This window comes from Pezoporus occidentalis, unplaced genomic scaffold (genome assembly GCF_034315485.1).
Source record: "Pezoporus occidentalis ecotype Australia unplaced genomic scaffold, CSIRO_AGI_Poc_V1 ctg262, whole genome shotgun sequence".
NCBI classification, from domain to species: Eukaryota; Metazoa; Chordata; class Aves; order Psittaciformes; family Psittacidae; genus Pezoporus; species Pezoporus occidentalis.
In genome coordinates this window covers 324946-341197 of record NW_026914523.1, presented here as the reverse complement: position 1 = coordinate 341197, position 16252 = coordinate 324946, and the positions used below count along the sequence as shown (strand labels likewise).

Below are 16252 nucleotides of genomic sequence, written 5' to 3'. Positions count from 1 at the left end.
AGCGTGATGCCCATATGTGAAATCTGAACTGGTTGCCTTACTACTCTGTAACTCCAGGCTCAAGCTCTCCTTTGGGTTTATTGTGGACAGAAGCAGATTTGGTAGAAATAGTCAGCACTGGGGATGAGCCAGATGTAGTGATCTTACTTGAGCACAGAGCCCCACATGGGTTGTCTTTGGAAAGCAGGATCCCACTCTCTGCTTCCTCTCAGACTTGTCATCCCAAAGCACAGCTGCCCCAGGTGCTACCCGGGCCAGGCTGTGTTGCCCTCATAGACCAAAATGACCTGGGGACGCTGCAGCCCACCAAGGTTGAAGTTGAGACACCTCCATAGCAGCAGTGGGTCCCCACAGGCTTTGGGTAGCATGGCAGATCATCCTGCAGGAACCCAGCAGCGAGCAGTGGTCCAGCACATTCCTCTCTGATGAAAAGGGTGTCCTTTAGGCTAAGCAGCATGAAACAGAGGGGTGCAGGGCATGGGGAACCAATGGGACATGTGCACTGCCTGGTTGACGTACATGTTTTGTGTCCAGGTTGCTGTCCCCCCGGCCCAGCCTGCTCAACACTGCCAGCGATGCCAGGCTGAACTCCTCGCCACAGAAGCCACTGGACCTGAAGCAGCTGAAGCAGCGTGCTGCTGCCATCCCTCCCATTGTGAGTACCCCATTAGAGAGGGCTGGGACTGGGAGCACAGTGGCTGTGTGTGCCTCCTGCGTGCTCTTCCATCAGGCTGTGTTGCCTGCATGGTGTGTGGCAGGGTTGGAAGGACACACTCATCCCTGTGGATGGCCAAGCTCATAGTCTGCACAGAGCCGTGCCTCTGGGCAGCGTGAGCTCCCTAGCAGGCAAGGTGCTGTCTGTGCCGAGTGTGTTCCCAGCTGCTGGAGCAGCTCTGCCAGCAGCATTTGGATGTCCCTTGAGCTCTTTGATCAGAAAGTCGTGGGAGGTCTGGCCAGAAAAAGCTTCTCATTGCCACATGACTGCTGCCTCCCGTTGCTTTAAAAAGCAAGGGTGCACCTTCCTTCTGCTTCTCTTCATCTTGTGTGCTTGAAGGAAACTGCCTAAGAAGTGTTTATGCTCTTCCTCATCCAGAGGCTCTGCTTTAGGCTGTGACAAAAGCACCCTGGTATCCCCAGGGTCTACACCAGAGGAGCAACAGCACGGGGTGGGCAGAGAGGAAATCTGGGTTCTGAGCACTCGGGGAGGATCCATTCCTGATGCTCTTCCAGTTTCCCATGTTAAAGCTTAAGATGTGGCTGCTGTAGTGTAACATCTGGCAAAAGCTGCAAGCACTTAACTATAGATCAGAGGTTTTAAACATGGGAAGTGTGAGGCTCTCTTGTAGCATCACCAGCACAGAGCTTATACGCTTATGTGATGGCTGGTGAGCTCTGAAGCCCTGTTTGTTGGGCTGGTAAGACTTGAAGTGCTAGTGTGGGGCAGGTGCTTCTCGTGACACCTTGATGTCTCCAGGACTGCTATGGGTGTCAGCAGCACGTGCCAAGTGTCACCAATTCATATTGCTTTGCAGATTTCCGAGGGTTTCTCGGAGGGGATACTGCAGAGTGGAAGTGTGAAGCCTCAGGTGCCTCCCCATGCCTTGGCCCTCTACCAGCAGCAGATCACAAAAGCCCACGAGTCTGCCCGTGAGGACGTACCCCCGAGCAAGCTCTCCCAGTCCCAGCAGCAGCAGGCTGAGAAGGAGCCGCAGCAGCCAAGCAGCAGTCCCAGGGGAAAGAGCAGGAGCCCCGCTGTTGGTGACAAGGAAGGTAAGGGAGATGTGCACGTTCATCCGCACAGCAGCACCTAGCGTGTGCAGCTGTGCGCAGCCAGCAGCTCTCCTCCTCTTAGGTGAAAGCTTGCTTCAAGCCTTGAAAGCCCTTTAATAGCATCTTGAAGCAGGACGAGAGAGGCATGGCTAATTTCCCATGTTCATTAGACAGTACATGATGTCTCACTGAGCCTACAGCAAACACGGGGCTAGTGTCGAGCGCTGAGGAGGTGAAGATTGCCTTTATTAGCGGCTCTGCCATTCACTTGAGAGCAGAGGGGCCTGGAGGCATGCCAGGGCTCTGGGTACAATGGCTCTTTTCTACCTTGCTGGCTTTCTATAAAGAATGCTTTTAATGCTCAGTGGGGACCATTATTTCATTTAAAATCAATGCTAATACTGTGACTCGGAGTCCAAAGGTTCCTGTAAAGATTCCCAGTGCTTTCTCCCCGGAATAGCTCTGATGTGGTTTGGCTGCCTAATGAGCAATTCAGAGTTTCCCACCGTAGAGCATCTGAAGCATTATTAGCTTGAGCACCTGGGGATCAAGGTTAGGGAGAGACGGGAAGTCCTAATGAGACCATCCTCTAAATGTGTTTTTAATCTGAGCATCAGAGTCTGTTCCAGTTCAGACTCTCTGTCCCTGCCCCTCATAGCCAGCCTGTGGTTCAGTTGTGTGTGGAGATGCTGTCACCAGTAGCATGATCAGAGGAGCAGGGAAGTTGGGCAGGGTGGGGTGCAATACCCCCCAGTGCTGGATCCTGCATGGGGATGGATGCAGCTGTAATACATGGAGGTGGAAGGTGGATAATACTGCAGTGATGAGGCAGATCTCCACTGGACCTGGGCTGTGATCTTTGCTGGAAGATTGCTGCACTAGTTCACCCTCAGGCAGGCAGGATCACAGCAGCCTGCCCTACAGTGTCCAGGCCCAGGTATTTATTCCCCAAGCTGTCCTGTCCCTCTGCACAGAGTGACATGCTTGCCGGAAGAGTTGCTTGCTGGCACTTGACCAAATGGTTTTTTTTAAACAATAAATATTGCCATGTGTGCATCACACCTCCAGGATGTTTTGCATATAAGGAAGAGAGGTGCTTGCTCACCTGGCAAGAAAGGGAGTTTCCACTGAGTCCTGGTGTTGCCACCCATGAAGTCCCACCTCCAGCTGATCTCAACCTGCCGTGCTTGGGTTTGCTACCCAGATGGAACAGTTCCCCTCCAGCTCTTCTCCCCTGGCAGCAGGTAGTCAGCATTGTTGGTGTCCCAGTGCTGCAGCTTCCTCCTGATTGCAGGACGATGAGATGAGGCAAATCTCTGTGTGTGTGTTAGGTACAAGGCAGGGTTTAAGGCTTGGAAATGAACCATGTCATTCTGCAACCTTTTGGCACTATTATTATATGCAAGGGTCTGATTGTCTGGGTGGATTTTTTATGGCTTTGTCTGCAAAGCACCATTGGCTTGAAACATTTTATTCTCTCATACCTCTGTAGTCCTCTGAATTGTGCATGTTAGTGAAACTAATTCTTCCTCCCTGTACCCCTGCAAACATCTCAGCAGGTCTTGGGCTCCAGCTCTGTGATGTCCAAACCCTGCATAGCTGTGCACGTGCGCTGGGTACCACAGCAGGTCTGGGTTACATGTGGACCCTAGCAAATCTTAGGCTGCTCTTCTCTGTGATGGGAGTGCATCTCCCGTTTGAAAATGAGCAGGTCTGTGATGAATCACCTCAAGGAGAGAAATCAAATCCCCTGAAGCCCTGATTTCAGTTCAGGAGTTGCTCAGTGCTGTCTCAGCTTCTTGGAGCCCATCCCAGCTGTGGATCAAGGATCAGAGGGGAGATGGCCAGATAGTCCTGGCAAATCTGTGTATGTCCCTTCCCTCCCCTGCTCTCTGAGGCGTCCCAGTGAAGTGGCAAGCATCCAGACTGCGGACATCATGCAGCCACACCACCTCATGTTTAACAGGCAAAGCCTTCAGGAGAGCAGCCCCTTGCTGCCTGCTAGCAAGGGGTCAGCTCCCCCGGAGCAGGTACTCCCGTTCCTCCCCTGCTCAATAGGAGAGCTTGAACTCTTGCAACTGCTCCAGAGATCAACATCCTCCTCACCGCTCTGGATCCGCTTCAAAGCCAAGTCTTGCACACATCCTGGCCGAGGCGTTGGCTGCCTCGCAGCCGCTGGCTGGGGCTCTATCGGCTTGGAGGGCAGCCAGCCCCAGCCGTACCTTCCTGAGCACTGCCCTCTCCTCCTCCCAAGATGAGCTGCTAATCGCAGGGCCAGGCGGAGGCAGCCCTGCCTGGATCTCACCCGCAGGCAGCCGGATCCCTTTTCCCTTTGCCGAGCCGCCGTGGGGCATATCTTTGGTTATCGGCGGTTTGAAAGGCAGCGGTATGTTTTGTGTTGATTTTGTCGTGTTTCATCTGGCCTTTGTGGGCGACGGGGAGCCAAGAGCATTAATTTGGATGACGGATCATATAAACTCTGACTCCTTCGCTCCCATTCCAGGGGCTTGATAAACGGTAATAGGAACTCTCTCTTCTCCCTGTAAGTGCTATTTTATCAAAAGCTGGCTGAGTTATAGCCACCCTCTAATGCGGGGGCAATTAGGAACTGGACACATTTCACAGGCAGGAGAGAGGCATGCAGGGGAGGGGATGGCTCCCGTGGGGAAGGGAGGAGGATGGGGCTCTCCAAGAGCCATCCAGTGTGCACGTAGCCTTGGCTGACAGGGCCTTGGCATCGGAGAGCATCTTCAGCCGGGCCATCCCAGTGCTGTTTGTGCAGGGGTGAGTGAGGCTGAGCTGAAGGGGGGAAAACCAGGGAGCGTGGATGTGCCAGGGAGTCTGTGTCAGTCTGGAGGACGTGCCTCTATTCCCCCATACTGGCAGGACGAAAGGATCCTCGCTAGGATCCAGCGTGGGGAGAGAAGAGGCTGCAGCCAAGGTCCAGCCCTGCCAGGCTGCAGAGGTGTGAGTGCCTGGACACCTTTGTGTGCTGATAATGGATTTCTTCTCTCAGTGAAGGGGACAAGAATAATCTCTCAGCTTCTGAGCACACCGAGCGTTAATAACGGTAATGCAGTAAAGCCTCATTAAATTGGGCCTCTGATAATCTACTTGCCCTATTATTAGGCTTAGCAGGATTGAGGCATCTATTTTTATCAAAAATTGATGGTTAAAGGCTGGCTTCATTTGTGATTGCTATTGTTTACTGCCCAGTTTCTAATTTCTGGTCAATGCAGACGTTACACAGGTGGATCTGGGCAAGAAGGGCAATGCAGAATTAAGTGGTTATCGACTACAAACAGATCCCACCAAACGTGCTTCTAATCCATCCAGAAAAGGCTGTCTCATCTGTCTGCTCAATAAAGCATGAGGATGTACTTGGGATGGAGCTGGTGCAGATGAAGCCCTCTTTTCCCCAGCACCCTGCAGAGCATGGCAGGGCTTGGGCATCCCCAGCACAGCTCTTCCATTATTAAGTACTTCTTGGCCTCTGTTCAGCCTTTTCATTGCCAGGGTGAACCCAGCCTGGCATCCGGTATATCCTAAGCCATATAATTTCAGGAAGCTTTCCTGCCCCTCACCCCGGTGCCTTGCAGAGGACCCTCAAGCTGCCTGCTCCCCACAGAGCATCTGGTCATCCTGCAGAGCCCATCTTGATCTCTGTTTGCCTTTGGCAGTCTTGTACAGTGTGGTTGTCCCAGGTGTTCAGAGAACATCAGCCCATTATCCCCTTGCTGTCCAAGACGCTGATGCCATTATTTCTGATCACTTCCTGCAGCTTACAAATGATTTATAGCCAGCAGCCATCCTTTAAGAGCAGCTGAGCTTTTGCATCGTGATGTGATGTGGGGATGAGCTTGTTCCCAGTGTGTTGTGGTCCCTGGCAGTGGACTGGGGCTCCTCAGGCACCCTGTGCCTGGCTGTGTGCAGGTGCCTGCCAGGTATCCCACACCAGCACTGGTGCCTTTTGGTTTTAGCATCATGAAGGGAGTGGCAGGATCCTCACTAATCCCTCCAGCCCTGCCTTGGTGGTTGATGCAGACCTGTGGGCCCAGGTGCAGGCTGCCCAGGGGGTGGCTTGCATGTGACCATGCCCTGGCGAGGAGCTGGATGTTGGGCTCATCCCAGTGACTGGTTGCATGCGGAATATAGTCTCTCCTGGGTGTGATGTCCATGGAGGTCCAGGCTGGCAGTGAGCACCAGCAGAATCACCAACTTGGACATCTGCCCTCCCCACTGGGCTTTAAGCATCTCAGTAAAATAAATGCTATCAAATCCAGGCAATGACACCGAGGCTTTTGTTTAGCTTGGTTGGTGGTTTCAGCCCTCATGGCCAGCTCAGACTGAACTGAAGCCATTTCCCATGTTGGATGCTGGCTGTGGGTTCCCTGACTGCAGGGAATGCTTGCCCATGGGGTTGCTGAGCAAGCTGTTCGCTTTCTGTTTCCCTTGCAGAAAAGTCTGTGCATTTCTCCTCCATCGCAGAGGCTCAGAAGCTGAGTGTGGAGCCGATGGCTGCCTCGTGCTGGCCGCCCGTCCTGTCCTACTCCCGGGATGTGATCAAAACCTCTCCCCAGGCAGAGCCCCACTTGTTTCAGTACAACCCACCAGGCAAGTAACAGCCACTGACTGCATAGTGTGTGCCCTCTGTCCTCCCCTGGGGCTGAGGGTGGAGGTTGCAGCTACTATCACAGCTGCTGATCTTAAACCAGTGCAGCTTTTAGGGGGGGTAAGAGAAGAGGGTTCCTCAGAAACCTGCCAGTGCCTTGCTTTGGCCTGGCATGGAGCGCCCTCGCTGCTAATGCAGCGGTCTGAGGGTGCCAGTCAGGTCTCTCAGCTGTGACCAGGGCAGGTTTAGGGATGTGGTTGGTTTGTGGGTGCTCCGCACGCTGCTTTTGCGCAGGGTCAGGCAGGTTTCACCCCTCGCTGCACTGTCCTGCTCTGGCTGGAGGGCAGACGGGTCAGGCGCAGCACATCCTCTGGCTGCACAGGGGACAAGGCAGTAACTGAAACTATTGCAGTCCTTTCCAAAACGATCGTGTGACTTGGATCCCAGCGCAGGCTCACAGCCAGCCAGTTCATCACATCCAGCCCCTGCTCCTTCCCTCGCCCCTTTCCTCTCTGATAGCTGCAGCCGTTCTGCCTGCCCTCTTTCTTGCTAACACTTGTGTTTTCCACACAGGACACCCCATCCCACTAAACCTGCATGAGAGCTCTCGCTCAGGGCTGCAGAGACTAGCAAGCATCTCCAACCCTCCTCCCCTCATCTCCTCCACCAAGCACCCCTCTGTGCTGGAGAGACCCGTTGGATCCATTTCCCAGGTAGGGCATTGGGTGTGAGTGGTGGAGATGCCTTGCAGGGATGGCAGCAGCTCCTGACCTCTTCTCTCGCTTTGCAGGGCATGCCCATCCAGCTCCATGCACCCTACAGCTCCGAGCACGCCAAGGTCCCTGTTGGCTCGATCACCATGGGCCTGCCACTGACCATGGATCCCAAGAAACTGGGTAAGGGACTGGGAGGTGAGTGGTTTCTTGGAGAGCCCTGGGAAGCGAACTTGCCAGCAGCATGCAGGAAAGAAGAGCACAGGACACAGCAATGAAGTGCAGAGAGACCTGCTAAGAGGATGAAAGGATTAGTCCCTCAGGAAAGCAGAGACACAGGGAGCTAAATTTGTGCGGTATAGGAAAGCAGCAACTCAGCCAGGGACACATCCCAGCCTATAAATACCCTCCAGCTAATACTGTGATCGAAGGAAGGAAATATATTGCTGCTCCCCAGGCCAGTAGGATAAAGAGTAAATGGCCTGAAGTGAACAAAGAAAGTGTTTAGTCTGCAGATTTGGAAGTGTTTAACAGCAGGAGGGGATGAGTGAAGGACTAAGTGTGAGGGAGGAGGGATACAGGCCCTATTCCCCACTGTGCACATGGCCCTGTTATAAACCACTACTGGGTTTTCAGTGTCAGCTCTGGTCCTGGCGCTGGCAGCACCAGGCAGTGCCTTTGCCAAGGTGAAGGATCTGGCTTTGCTTATCAGTAGTTGTGTATTCAGCCTATTGCTGCATCCTTGGTGAAGCCCATTCCAAAGGTGGTGATGGCAGGAGTTACCAGTGCAGGGCTGGCACAGATGCCTGGAGCAGCGGAGGGCTGCGACCCTCTGCCCTGCACCTACCCTGATACATGGTTATTGTTTTCCAGTGCCTTTTCCTGGAGTAAAGCAGGAACAACTTTCTCCTAGAAGCCAGGCCAGCCAGCCGGAAAGTCTGGTTCTGCAGCCGTCCCAGGAGGGCTCCATCCTGCGGGGTGAGGAGCGGGAAGCGCGAGAAGTGGGATGGGAGGGATGCTGGCACTGCCAAGCCTGGTGAGCATCACGCTGGCTGCAGTTGCCCTGTGCTTTCAGGTTTGATTTCTGGGGCTGTGCACAGCAGGAGGGGTCCCTTCACTCTTTCTCTCCAGCATTGTGGCAGAGGGGTTTGTACAGATCTTCCCCAAATCAGGCTCTTGGGCACTGATCCTGGTGGAGGTTTCACGTTCAACCCACAAATCTGTTGCTTAAGACAAAGCAAGACATGCTTAAATCCCATTAATTTTTTTCAGGCTCTTCACTGGTGCTGCTGCAGCTGGGCAGGGACCACATTTTGTTTAAATACATCCCTCCCATGTTTCTTTCCCCGTTAGCTAGGCAGAAGAAAATAAATGCAAAGGTGTTGCTTTTAAGTGCAGATTCTGATTTGTGAGCCCCACAACTACGGCAGTCAGAAGCCTCAGTGCAGTGGGGCTGCCTCCAACCCAGGACGGATCCACGCAAATGAACTCAAACCACCCCAAGCCTCATCTCGCTGGAGATCTGCTCTGATCCCATCAGGGGAGGCTGAGACAGGCTGTGCTTTCTCCCAGGCTCATAAATCTGCCCGGCCCCTCCACAAAGGCAGCAGGGAGCTGATAGTCTCAAAATGCCCATTTTTCCTACCTCCCAGCCTATGCCTGCAGGGCTGGGTCCCTTGGGGAATGGGGTGGAAAGGGCTCTGCAAGGCGTGGGATTTAACACTGGCATTCCTTGGAGAGCTTTCCCTCCAGAACCTCAGCTCACTTAGACTGGGTTGAATCCTGCACTTAGTCTGTTGTCTGAGCCCCGCAGTTCTTGTGCTGAACAGCAAATCCAGCCCCCAGCTCACTGCCTTTGTATTTTACAGGTACTTCCCTCAGCTCTGCCTCAGGAGGGAGCATCACCAAGGGAACACCGACATCCAGACCCCCTCCAGAGTCCCCCATCACCTACCGAGGGTCCATCACACATGTAGGTCCCTTGTCTCTGGTGGGTTCTGCTTTCTGGGTGCTGGTGGCTGCAGGTTGTGCTGCACACGGGGATTGGGGTTTGCGGGGTGCACTGAGTGCGTGGCACAGGAAGGAGGACATGGGTGGAGGATCAGAACAGGCAGAGCAGAGGAGGAGAATCCAAGGTGCATGTAAGGTAGAGAGGTCTCCTGCCAGGGCTGAGCATGCTGCACTGAAGGTCCTGCCCAGAGGCTCTCTTGAGCAGGAAGATAGTTTGGCCTTAATCTGCACCATCCATCTTCGGAAGAGCAGCTGGCAAGCGGGAGGTAGCGTTTTGCAGTGTGAGTTATTGCTCACACGGTAACAGAGAGGAGAGCATTAACAACAGAAAAAATCCTTTTCCTGTGGGGATTTTATCTGGCCATCACTCAGATATTTAAAGCCACTCACGCTGAGATTTCTGCCTGTCTCCTTCAAGGAGGGTGGCCGTGTTCCCTTGGGCCCTGGGGACGTGATCCTGAATCCTGGCCCAGAGCAAAGGCTTCACTTGCCTGGTGCCCTGCATCAGCAGCTGCCAGGAGCAGCTCCTCGGGGGCTGTAAATAACCCATCAGAGCAAACACTGTGCTTCATCCTCTCATATGCCCCTGCAGCAGCTATGGGCAGCAGTGGGTGGGCAGGAAGGCTCTTGAGCACCACGTGCCAGAGTTCAGGAGATGAGCAGTTTGTTGAGATGCTGTTTTGCATCCAGCTAATTAATCCATCTAGATTCCTTTTGTCTGGCTTGGCATTAAGGTACCAAGCCCAGACCCAGGGCATTACCTGTCTCTCCTGCTGGCCCCGCAGCCTGCATCCCTCTGCTCCCATTGGGGAGAAGGAGCCCCCTGTTCCGGCAGGAGCTCCCAGAGCTGATATTTGATCTCAGATTAGTCATCCAGTTCACGGAAAGCAGATCTTGAATATATGCTTTCTGCTCTGAAGCCATCTGTCATCACTTGCTTTCAAATCCCCTCTGAGCACGTCCACGGAAGGAAGATGACTTACCTGGGGCTGGGAGAGCCAGCTGGGACAGCCGTTACCGGATGTGCTGCAAGGGTGAACTATCAGAGCATTGAACCTGGATGCTGGCATGTCCCGGTAGCTCTGGCAGGGTTTTGGAACTTGCTGGTGCTCTAGGGCTTGGTACCAGCAGCATCTCCAAGCTGGGGTGGGGGAGTAGCCTGCACTGGCACAACCTGGAAGCACCAGCAAAGCTGGCTGGGATATCCCTTCCCTGAGGCTTCCCATAAGTATCAGTCCTGGGGCTTGGTGGGGTTAAATGAGCAGTCAAAAGCTTCTCTCTGACAGCATGGCTATGCCTTCCCTGCAATGGGGTGTGGGCCCATCACCCTACAGTGGCTGTTGAGGGTTCACACCAGCAGGTGATGGCAGAGGGGTGTTATCACCAGCAATGGCTTCAAGGGCATCTAGTTCTGAGTGTTTTGAAGGGCATTAAAGGGGGGGCAGGTGTCTGTGAGCCGTGTCTGTGTGTGCCTCCAGGGAAGGAGAGGTTTCGGTTCACACCAGTTTGTGTAAGGAGCCGTTTCTGCTGGAGAGCCAACCGGCAGGTTTTGTCCCGGACCTGCTCCAGGACTGCTCTCGCTGATGCCTGTCATCTCACGCAGGCGTGCTGCCAGCACCAGCTCCCGTGTGCAGGCAGCGCTCTGAAGGTCACTCCTGCTGCCAGCAGATGTGCCCTGGGCAGGCAGGACATCTCCGTGTCTCCTTTACCAGGTTGGGGAAGTAGGCTGCAGTAGGAAAAACAGGTTGCAAATAGGAAAAACCCTAACACTTGAGCAGTGCTTTTTGTCACCAGGGTGTCCCCAGGAGCTGCCCTGTCTCCCCAGACCCAAGGGTGGAAGCGATGCAGGTAGCTTACTCCAAACCACGCGTAGTGAAAAGAGCTGCTGTTTTGGAGGTCTGTGCTGTCCTCAGCCCCCCTGCCTCTTCCCAGCAGCCTCGCACAGATCACGTACCTCTTTACCGCTCCTCGTTATCATCCTCATCAATAATTAAGCTGCAGGTCCCTCGCTGTTGGCTGTGCCAGGAAGCGGAGGCTGGGCGCGCTCGCCCTCCACTCAGCCTCCCGCGGGGAACAGCCTGTCCCTGCGCGCGCGCTTGCTTAATTGCTTGTGACACTGTTAAATATGGATCTTGGTGGCTTTCCAAGGGCACCCCGGCAGAAGTGCTCTACAAAGGAACCATTACCAGGATAATCGGAGAAGACAGCCCCAGCAGAGCAGAGAAGGCAAGAGAGGATGCTGTGCCCAAAGGACATGTCATCTACGAAGGGAAGAAGGGCCACGTGCTGTCCTTCGAGGGTAAGTCGTAATCCTCTGCCTTTTTAGGGCAGGCGCCAGGGGTTTGTGCTGCCGTGGCTGGGAGTTGGGAGCTATTTGAGGAAAGGCTGACAAAGTGCAACATGCCAGCCTCACGTCTTTGCTTCCAGCATCGTTTCTGTCCCTTCCCACCCCTCCTGTCTATGGCCTGGCTGGGTTTCCTTCTGTCCCATGTGGTTATCTTGCCTTGGAGGTGGCTTTGCTGGCCAGCAGGGGCGTGATGTCTCTGGTTTGCATTGGTTTTGAGGACTGGGAGAGAGGGGAGGACCAGATGGGAAGGTATTGCCTTCATCCCTAGCACCTTCTGTGGGAGACTCTGCAAAAACATTAGGAAACCATCCCCAAGCTCTTAGGCCAAGATGGGACTCAAGAACCTGCAAGTTGGAGGCAAGTCAGGTAGTCTGGCATAAAGGTTTATTCACACATCGGATTCTCCTCTGCAACATCTTGGGCACAGCTTTCCCAGTGTGAGGGTGCCCTGCAGAAATCCTCCTGGGCCTGTCACAGACAGTGTCACTTGTTACAGGCTGACCCTGCCCAGCTGGGGAGTAGGCTATAGCAAGGCAGACCCTGCAACTGAGCCTGATGCTGGGCTGCTCTTGAGGGGGCTCAGGAGAGACCTAAAAGCCATGTTGCAGCTCTCAGCCCTGCTGCACGGTAATGGGCTGCCTTGGTGCCTGGCTGCATTAGTGGTATCAGCCGCACTCACCAGCTGCTCCTGCCTCCTCTGTGCCTGCTCATCTGATCACAGCACTGCCCATCAAAGCTGCTCCATGTGTCCCAGCAGCTCCATCAGAGATAAGCAGATGTTCCTCTCTAGTGAAGCTGGAAACAACTCCTGTGTGCTTGCCCTTCGCTGTGTGCTGCATGGGGCATCACTGGCGTGGAGCTGGCCTCCTCCTTGCCCATGGCTGGGGTTGGGAAGAGCTGAGTTACAGACACTGCAGCCCCATGTCATCTTGGGGTAGAATACTGGCATGTGCTCTGGTGTGCACAGGGATGGTTCTCCTCCTGTGTCACCTCTCAACTGAATGGGGGGGTGACTGAGGAACCGATCCTAACCTCTGCTGTGCTCGCCTGCCTCAGCAGGTATCTCTGGTCAGCTGCTGTGCTGCCTGAACCCTTTGCCTCCCTCCCCAGCATGGCTGCATCCCTCCCTGGGGCAGAGCATCCCTGTTAGGCCCTGTGGTCAGTCCTGCAGGCAGAGGCTGTCCAGCAGGAGACCTTTTCCTCTTGCCCACAGGCGCAGGCAGCTGGTTTCATTACAGGCTTGTTTCATCCAAGGCCAGAAGCAGAGGGTTCAGGTCAGACCACTGGGGACAACTCACAAGCTTTGGCTGATGCCCCTTCTGTGTGTGCCCTGGGACCACAGGGACCTTTCAGGACAGGGCTCTGTGCCATGCCTCTCACCCACCACATGGAAACAAGTTTGTCCCATGCCTGCCCACGTTCACTGTCAACTCTAGCCCAGATAAGAAGTGTCACTGTGAAGACTTGTGTCTGGGCGCCCTTTGGGACAGTTGGCAGGGCTCGGACCAGGGAGGACGCAGGAAGCATTTCAGGACTTGTTTGTGCAAGAAGCTATTTTAAACTCCTCTGCCTGAGCTTGGAGTCGAATGAGGTTGATCTCAGAAGTGGTGCTATCAGGGGAGAGACAGGGAAGGCTCCCAGCAGTGAGGACTCCCTGTGCCCAGAGCTGGGGTCCCGCTATGGGCAGACCAAACCCTTCCCCGTTGCATGCACTTGTCAGTGTCAGCCCCAGTCTCCTCATCCGCAGCCTGAACCCATGGCCCTCATCCTACCTGCTTTGGACACACACGAGGAATTAATTCCTTCCTCTCCACAGGCAGCCTTTTACATGCTTGACAGCGTTTATCGCATCCTGAGTCATGTTGTGTGCTTCTGCCAGCCCTGCTGCCTCTCTCCTTCCCCCAAACAGCCCGGTGAGGAAGAGTTAAACAAAAATTAGATAAGAAAACTGAAATTGTTGGTGATTATGAATTTTGGCAAGCAGAAAAAAAATTGCAAATTCTTTAGTGTCATGAGGGTGCTTAAAATAAAAGAGCTGTAATGAGACGAGATCCTGTAGCATGTGCAAGCTGAATTGTGCTAGATTGGTTATTCTCATTCTGCATATGATTGCTGATGGCTTCTGCAAGGCAAGGGACGTGGGCTCGGAGTGATTTTCTTTCTGTTTAGTCTCTTCTCCCTCGCACCCCCCCTGCTTCCCAGTGGCACAAAGGGTGCAGGGACCGCGGCCCCTTCTGCAGAAGGGCTGTTGGCAGCAGATGTGCCTTGATGACAGGGTGCGGGCACATCGCCCTGTGTCTGCCGCAGGGTGCTTGGCTGGTTCTCAGTGTCACCCCCAGATTTCTCCTGTAGAATGAATGTGAAGTGAAGGCTCAGGGTCAGATCTCCCTCTTGCAGCCCCAAACACTTCCGGGATTGAGTGGGTGCTGGCTGCGGGAACCAGTAGCAGGTGTGAAGTTGTAAGAATCCCGTTTTATTAATTCCTGGTTTTCCAAGGAGGACTTTTGTTCCTGATCGTCCACAGTGGGATGAGTATTTTTAACTTCCCCATTTTCTCTAATTGTATAACCACCTTCTCTGCCCACAGAGAGGACGATCAAGGCACTGGCAATCCTTGGCAGGGGCAGCCTGGCCACGGATGATGGGCAGAGCTTTTTATCTTTCCAAGCCAAAATTCCCTCTTGGAGCTCATTACATAACCAGGAGGCATTCAGCTGGATCAGAAACTGCTTAAATTCACAGCTCGCTGCGCATGATGGATGCCTATGGCCCAGGGTGGGCGAGATGCTGCCTGGCATGGGCAGGGCTGTGCTGGGAGTGGTGGAGGCTGTAGCTCAGGTCAGGTGTCCACTGTTTGCAGAAGAATCTGCTCCAGGTTCAGATGAAGAGGTAGGTGGTGATCTCCCATCACGAGTGCTTGCTCCATCAGTCCTCACTGTCTCTCCCAGTTCTTTTGGGCGCTCACTGCTGTTTCAAAGGAATCGTTCTCAGCTTTGCTTCTCCCCCCTTTTCCCTGATTTTCTCACCCAGGGAGTGTCTCAGTGAATGTGAAGGCTGGCCAGGATCCCAAACAGTAGGTGTCTAGCAAAAACCAAAACAAACAGGGGAAAAAGAAATAAAGATCCCCCGACCCACAGGGCCGAGTTCAGTGGAACCGCAGCTGCTCACACCAGCGCCACGCTGGCTCCAGGCTGTCCTGCTGCTTCCCCACCAGGGATGGAGGGAGCAGGATGCAGCAGGGCGGATGCTCCTACCCACACGGGAGGCACAGATCTGGAGTCTGAGACAGGCAGGGAGGGGAGAAAACACCAGCTGAATTTCTTGGAAGCCAACCTTGTGTGATGTTTCTGGCATTGCTGGTGTGCTGGGATGGGATCTGACCTTCCAGCAACACACGCAAGCAGCAGTGAACACCCTCCCATGGCTGGTGCCGAATTTCCATGCTCCTGATGGTGCGCCTTGGTGTTGTCTTCCCCAGGTGGGGTTGCTGCTTCTCAGTGTCCCAAAGAAGACAGCAGGAGCTCAGGAGCTTTGCATGAGACCACAGGAACCAAGCGGACCTACGATATGATGGAGGGGAGGATCAGCAGGGGCTTATCAGCCCGTGATAGCTTATCTGCCAACATTGAAGGTGGGTCTGGGTGGAACCTTTCACCCGTGCTGTGTTAGTGACTCTCAGAGACACCATCTTGCCTCTTGTCTACATGATACACTTTCTCATGTCTGTATTTTGGCAGTGGTTCACTGGTACCCTGCGGCACATCCCAACAGGACAGCATCTGACCAGTATGGAAAACCAAGGGGCACAGACTGGCCTGTTTGCCTTTGGTTCCTGCCCTGGCAGACCAGTGTCAGGACTATAAAAAAAGGGAATCACATTTTTTTGAAAGAGAAATAATTTAGCAATTGTTGATGGTTTTCCTTGTTGTCCCAGGAGTCCCTGGTAACACTGTTGTATGTTTGCTGTCAGTGAACTCCTGTATCAACCCAGCTTTCTCCTTTGGATCTGTTCTAGGTCTCATGGGTCGAGCAATCCCTCCAGACCGACACAGTCCCCATAACCTAAAGGAGCAGCATCACATGCGGGGCTCAATTACACAAGGTAAATCCTGCAAGTAGAAGATGGCCATGGCCAGAGGTAATGTGGGGAGGTATTTCACGTGCTTGGCCTCTTGTCAGGCTAGGAGGAAACAAGGTTGGACCCATCAAAGTCCAGCTGCACATCTCTGCACTCTCAGCTCAGAGATTCTCAGTCTTGTTCAGCTTTTAGCAGCCTAAGCTCTCACCAAAGTCAGGGGTGACTGGCATGAAGGCAGTCTAAAACTAGTGCAGAATGGGTCTGGAAAGTGGTGGTAGATGTGAGGTGGTCCAGCTGCGTTAGTGATGTAGCTGCTCTGTGTACTCAGTTGGGTACCAGTCCCTGAGTTACATGCATTAACTTGAAACCCCCTTGAACTCTGAAGCACCCTCTGCATCCATCATCTGCTTGGGGGTTGCAGGAATACCTCGGTCCTACGTGGAGGCTCATGAGGACTACCTCAGAAGAGAAGCCAAACAGCTCAAGAGGGAAAACACTCCACCGAGGGACTTATCTGATGCCTACAAGGTCAGGTCTCACGAGGGCCTTACACCTCTGAAAATGAAACCAGCCCATGAAGACCTGGTGGCCACAGTGAAAGAAGCAGGAAGATCAATCCATGAGATACCGCGGGAGGAGCTGAGGCGGACACCAGACATCTCTCTGACGAGACCTCTGAAGGAAGGCTCCATCACGCAGGTGAGGATGGGGTAAACAGCAGA

The 16252-nt window shown here is 53.8% G+C and overlaps 1 protein-coding gene across 11 annotated transcripts in view; it reads left to right on the top strand.

Moving 5' to 3' along the window:
* The window catches only part of NCOR2 (nuclear receptor corepressor 2), a 237005-nt gene that overhangs the window by 202446 nt on the left and 18307 nt on the right, over positions 1-16252 (top strand). For all 11 annotated transcript variants that reach the window (XM_062624136.1, XM_062624129.1, XM_062624134.1 and 8 more), the window contains 11 exons: positions 535-655; positions 1533-1770; positions 6229-6384; positions 6956-7095; positions 7173-7278; positions 7969-8073; positions 8964-9067; positions 11254-11404; positions 14931-15083; positions 15468-15554; positions 15952-16229. In XM_062624136.1, coding sequence (XP_062480120.1) covers positions 535-655; positions 1533-1770; positions 6229-6384; positions 6956-7095; positions 7173-7278; positions 7969-8073; positions 8964-9067; positions 11254-11404; positions 14931-15083; positions 15468-15554; positions 15952-16229 — 1639 coding nt within the window. The remainder of the gene's footprint in view (positions 1-534; positions 656-1532; positions 1771-6228; positions 6385-6955; positions 7096-7172; positions 7279-7968; positions 8074-8963; positions 9068-11253; positions 11405-14930; positions 15084-15467; positions 15555-15951; positions 16230-16252) is intronic.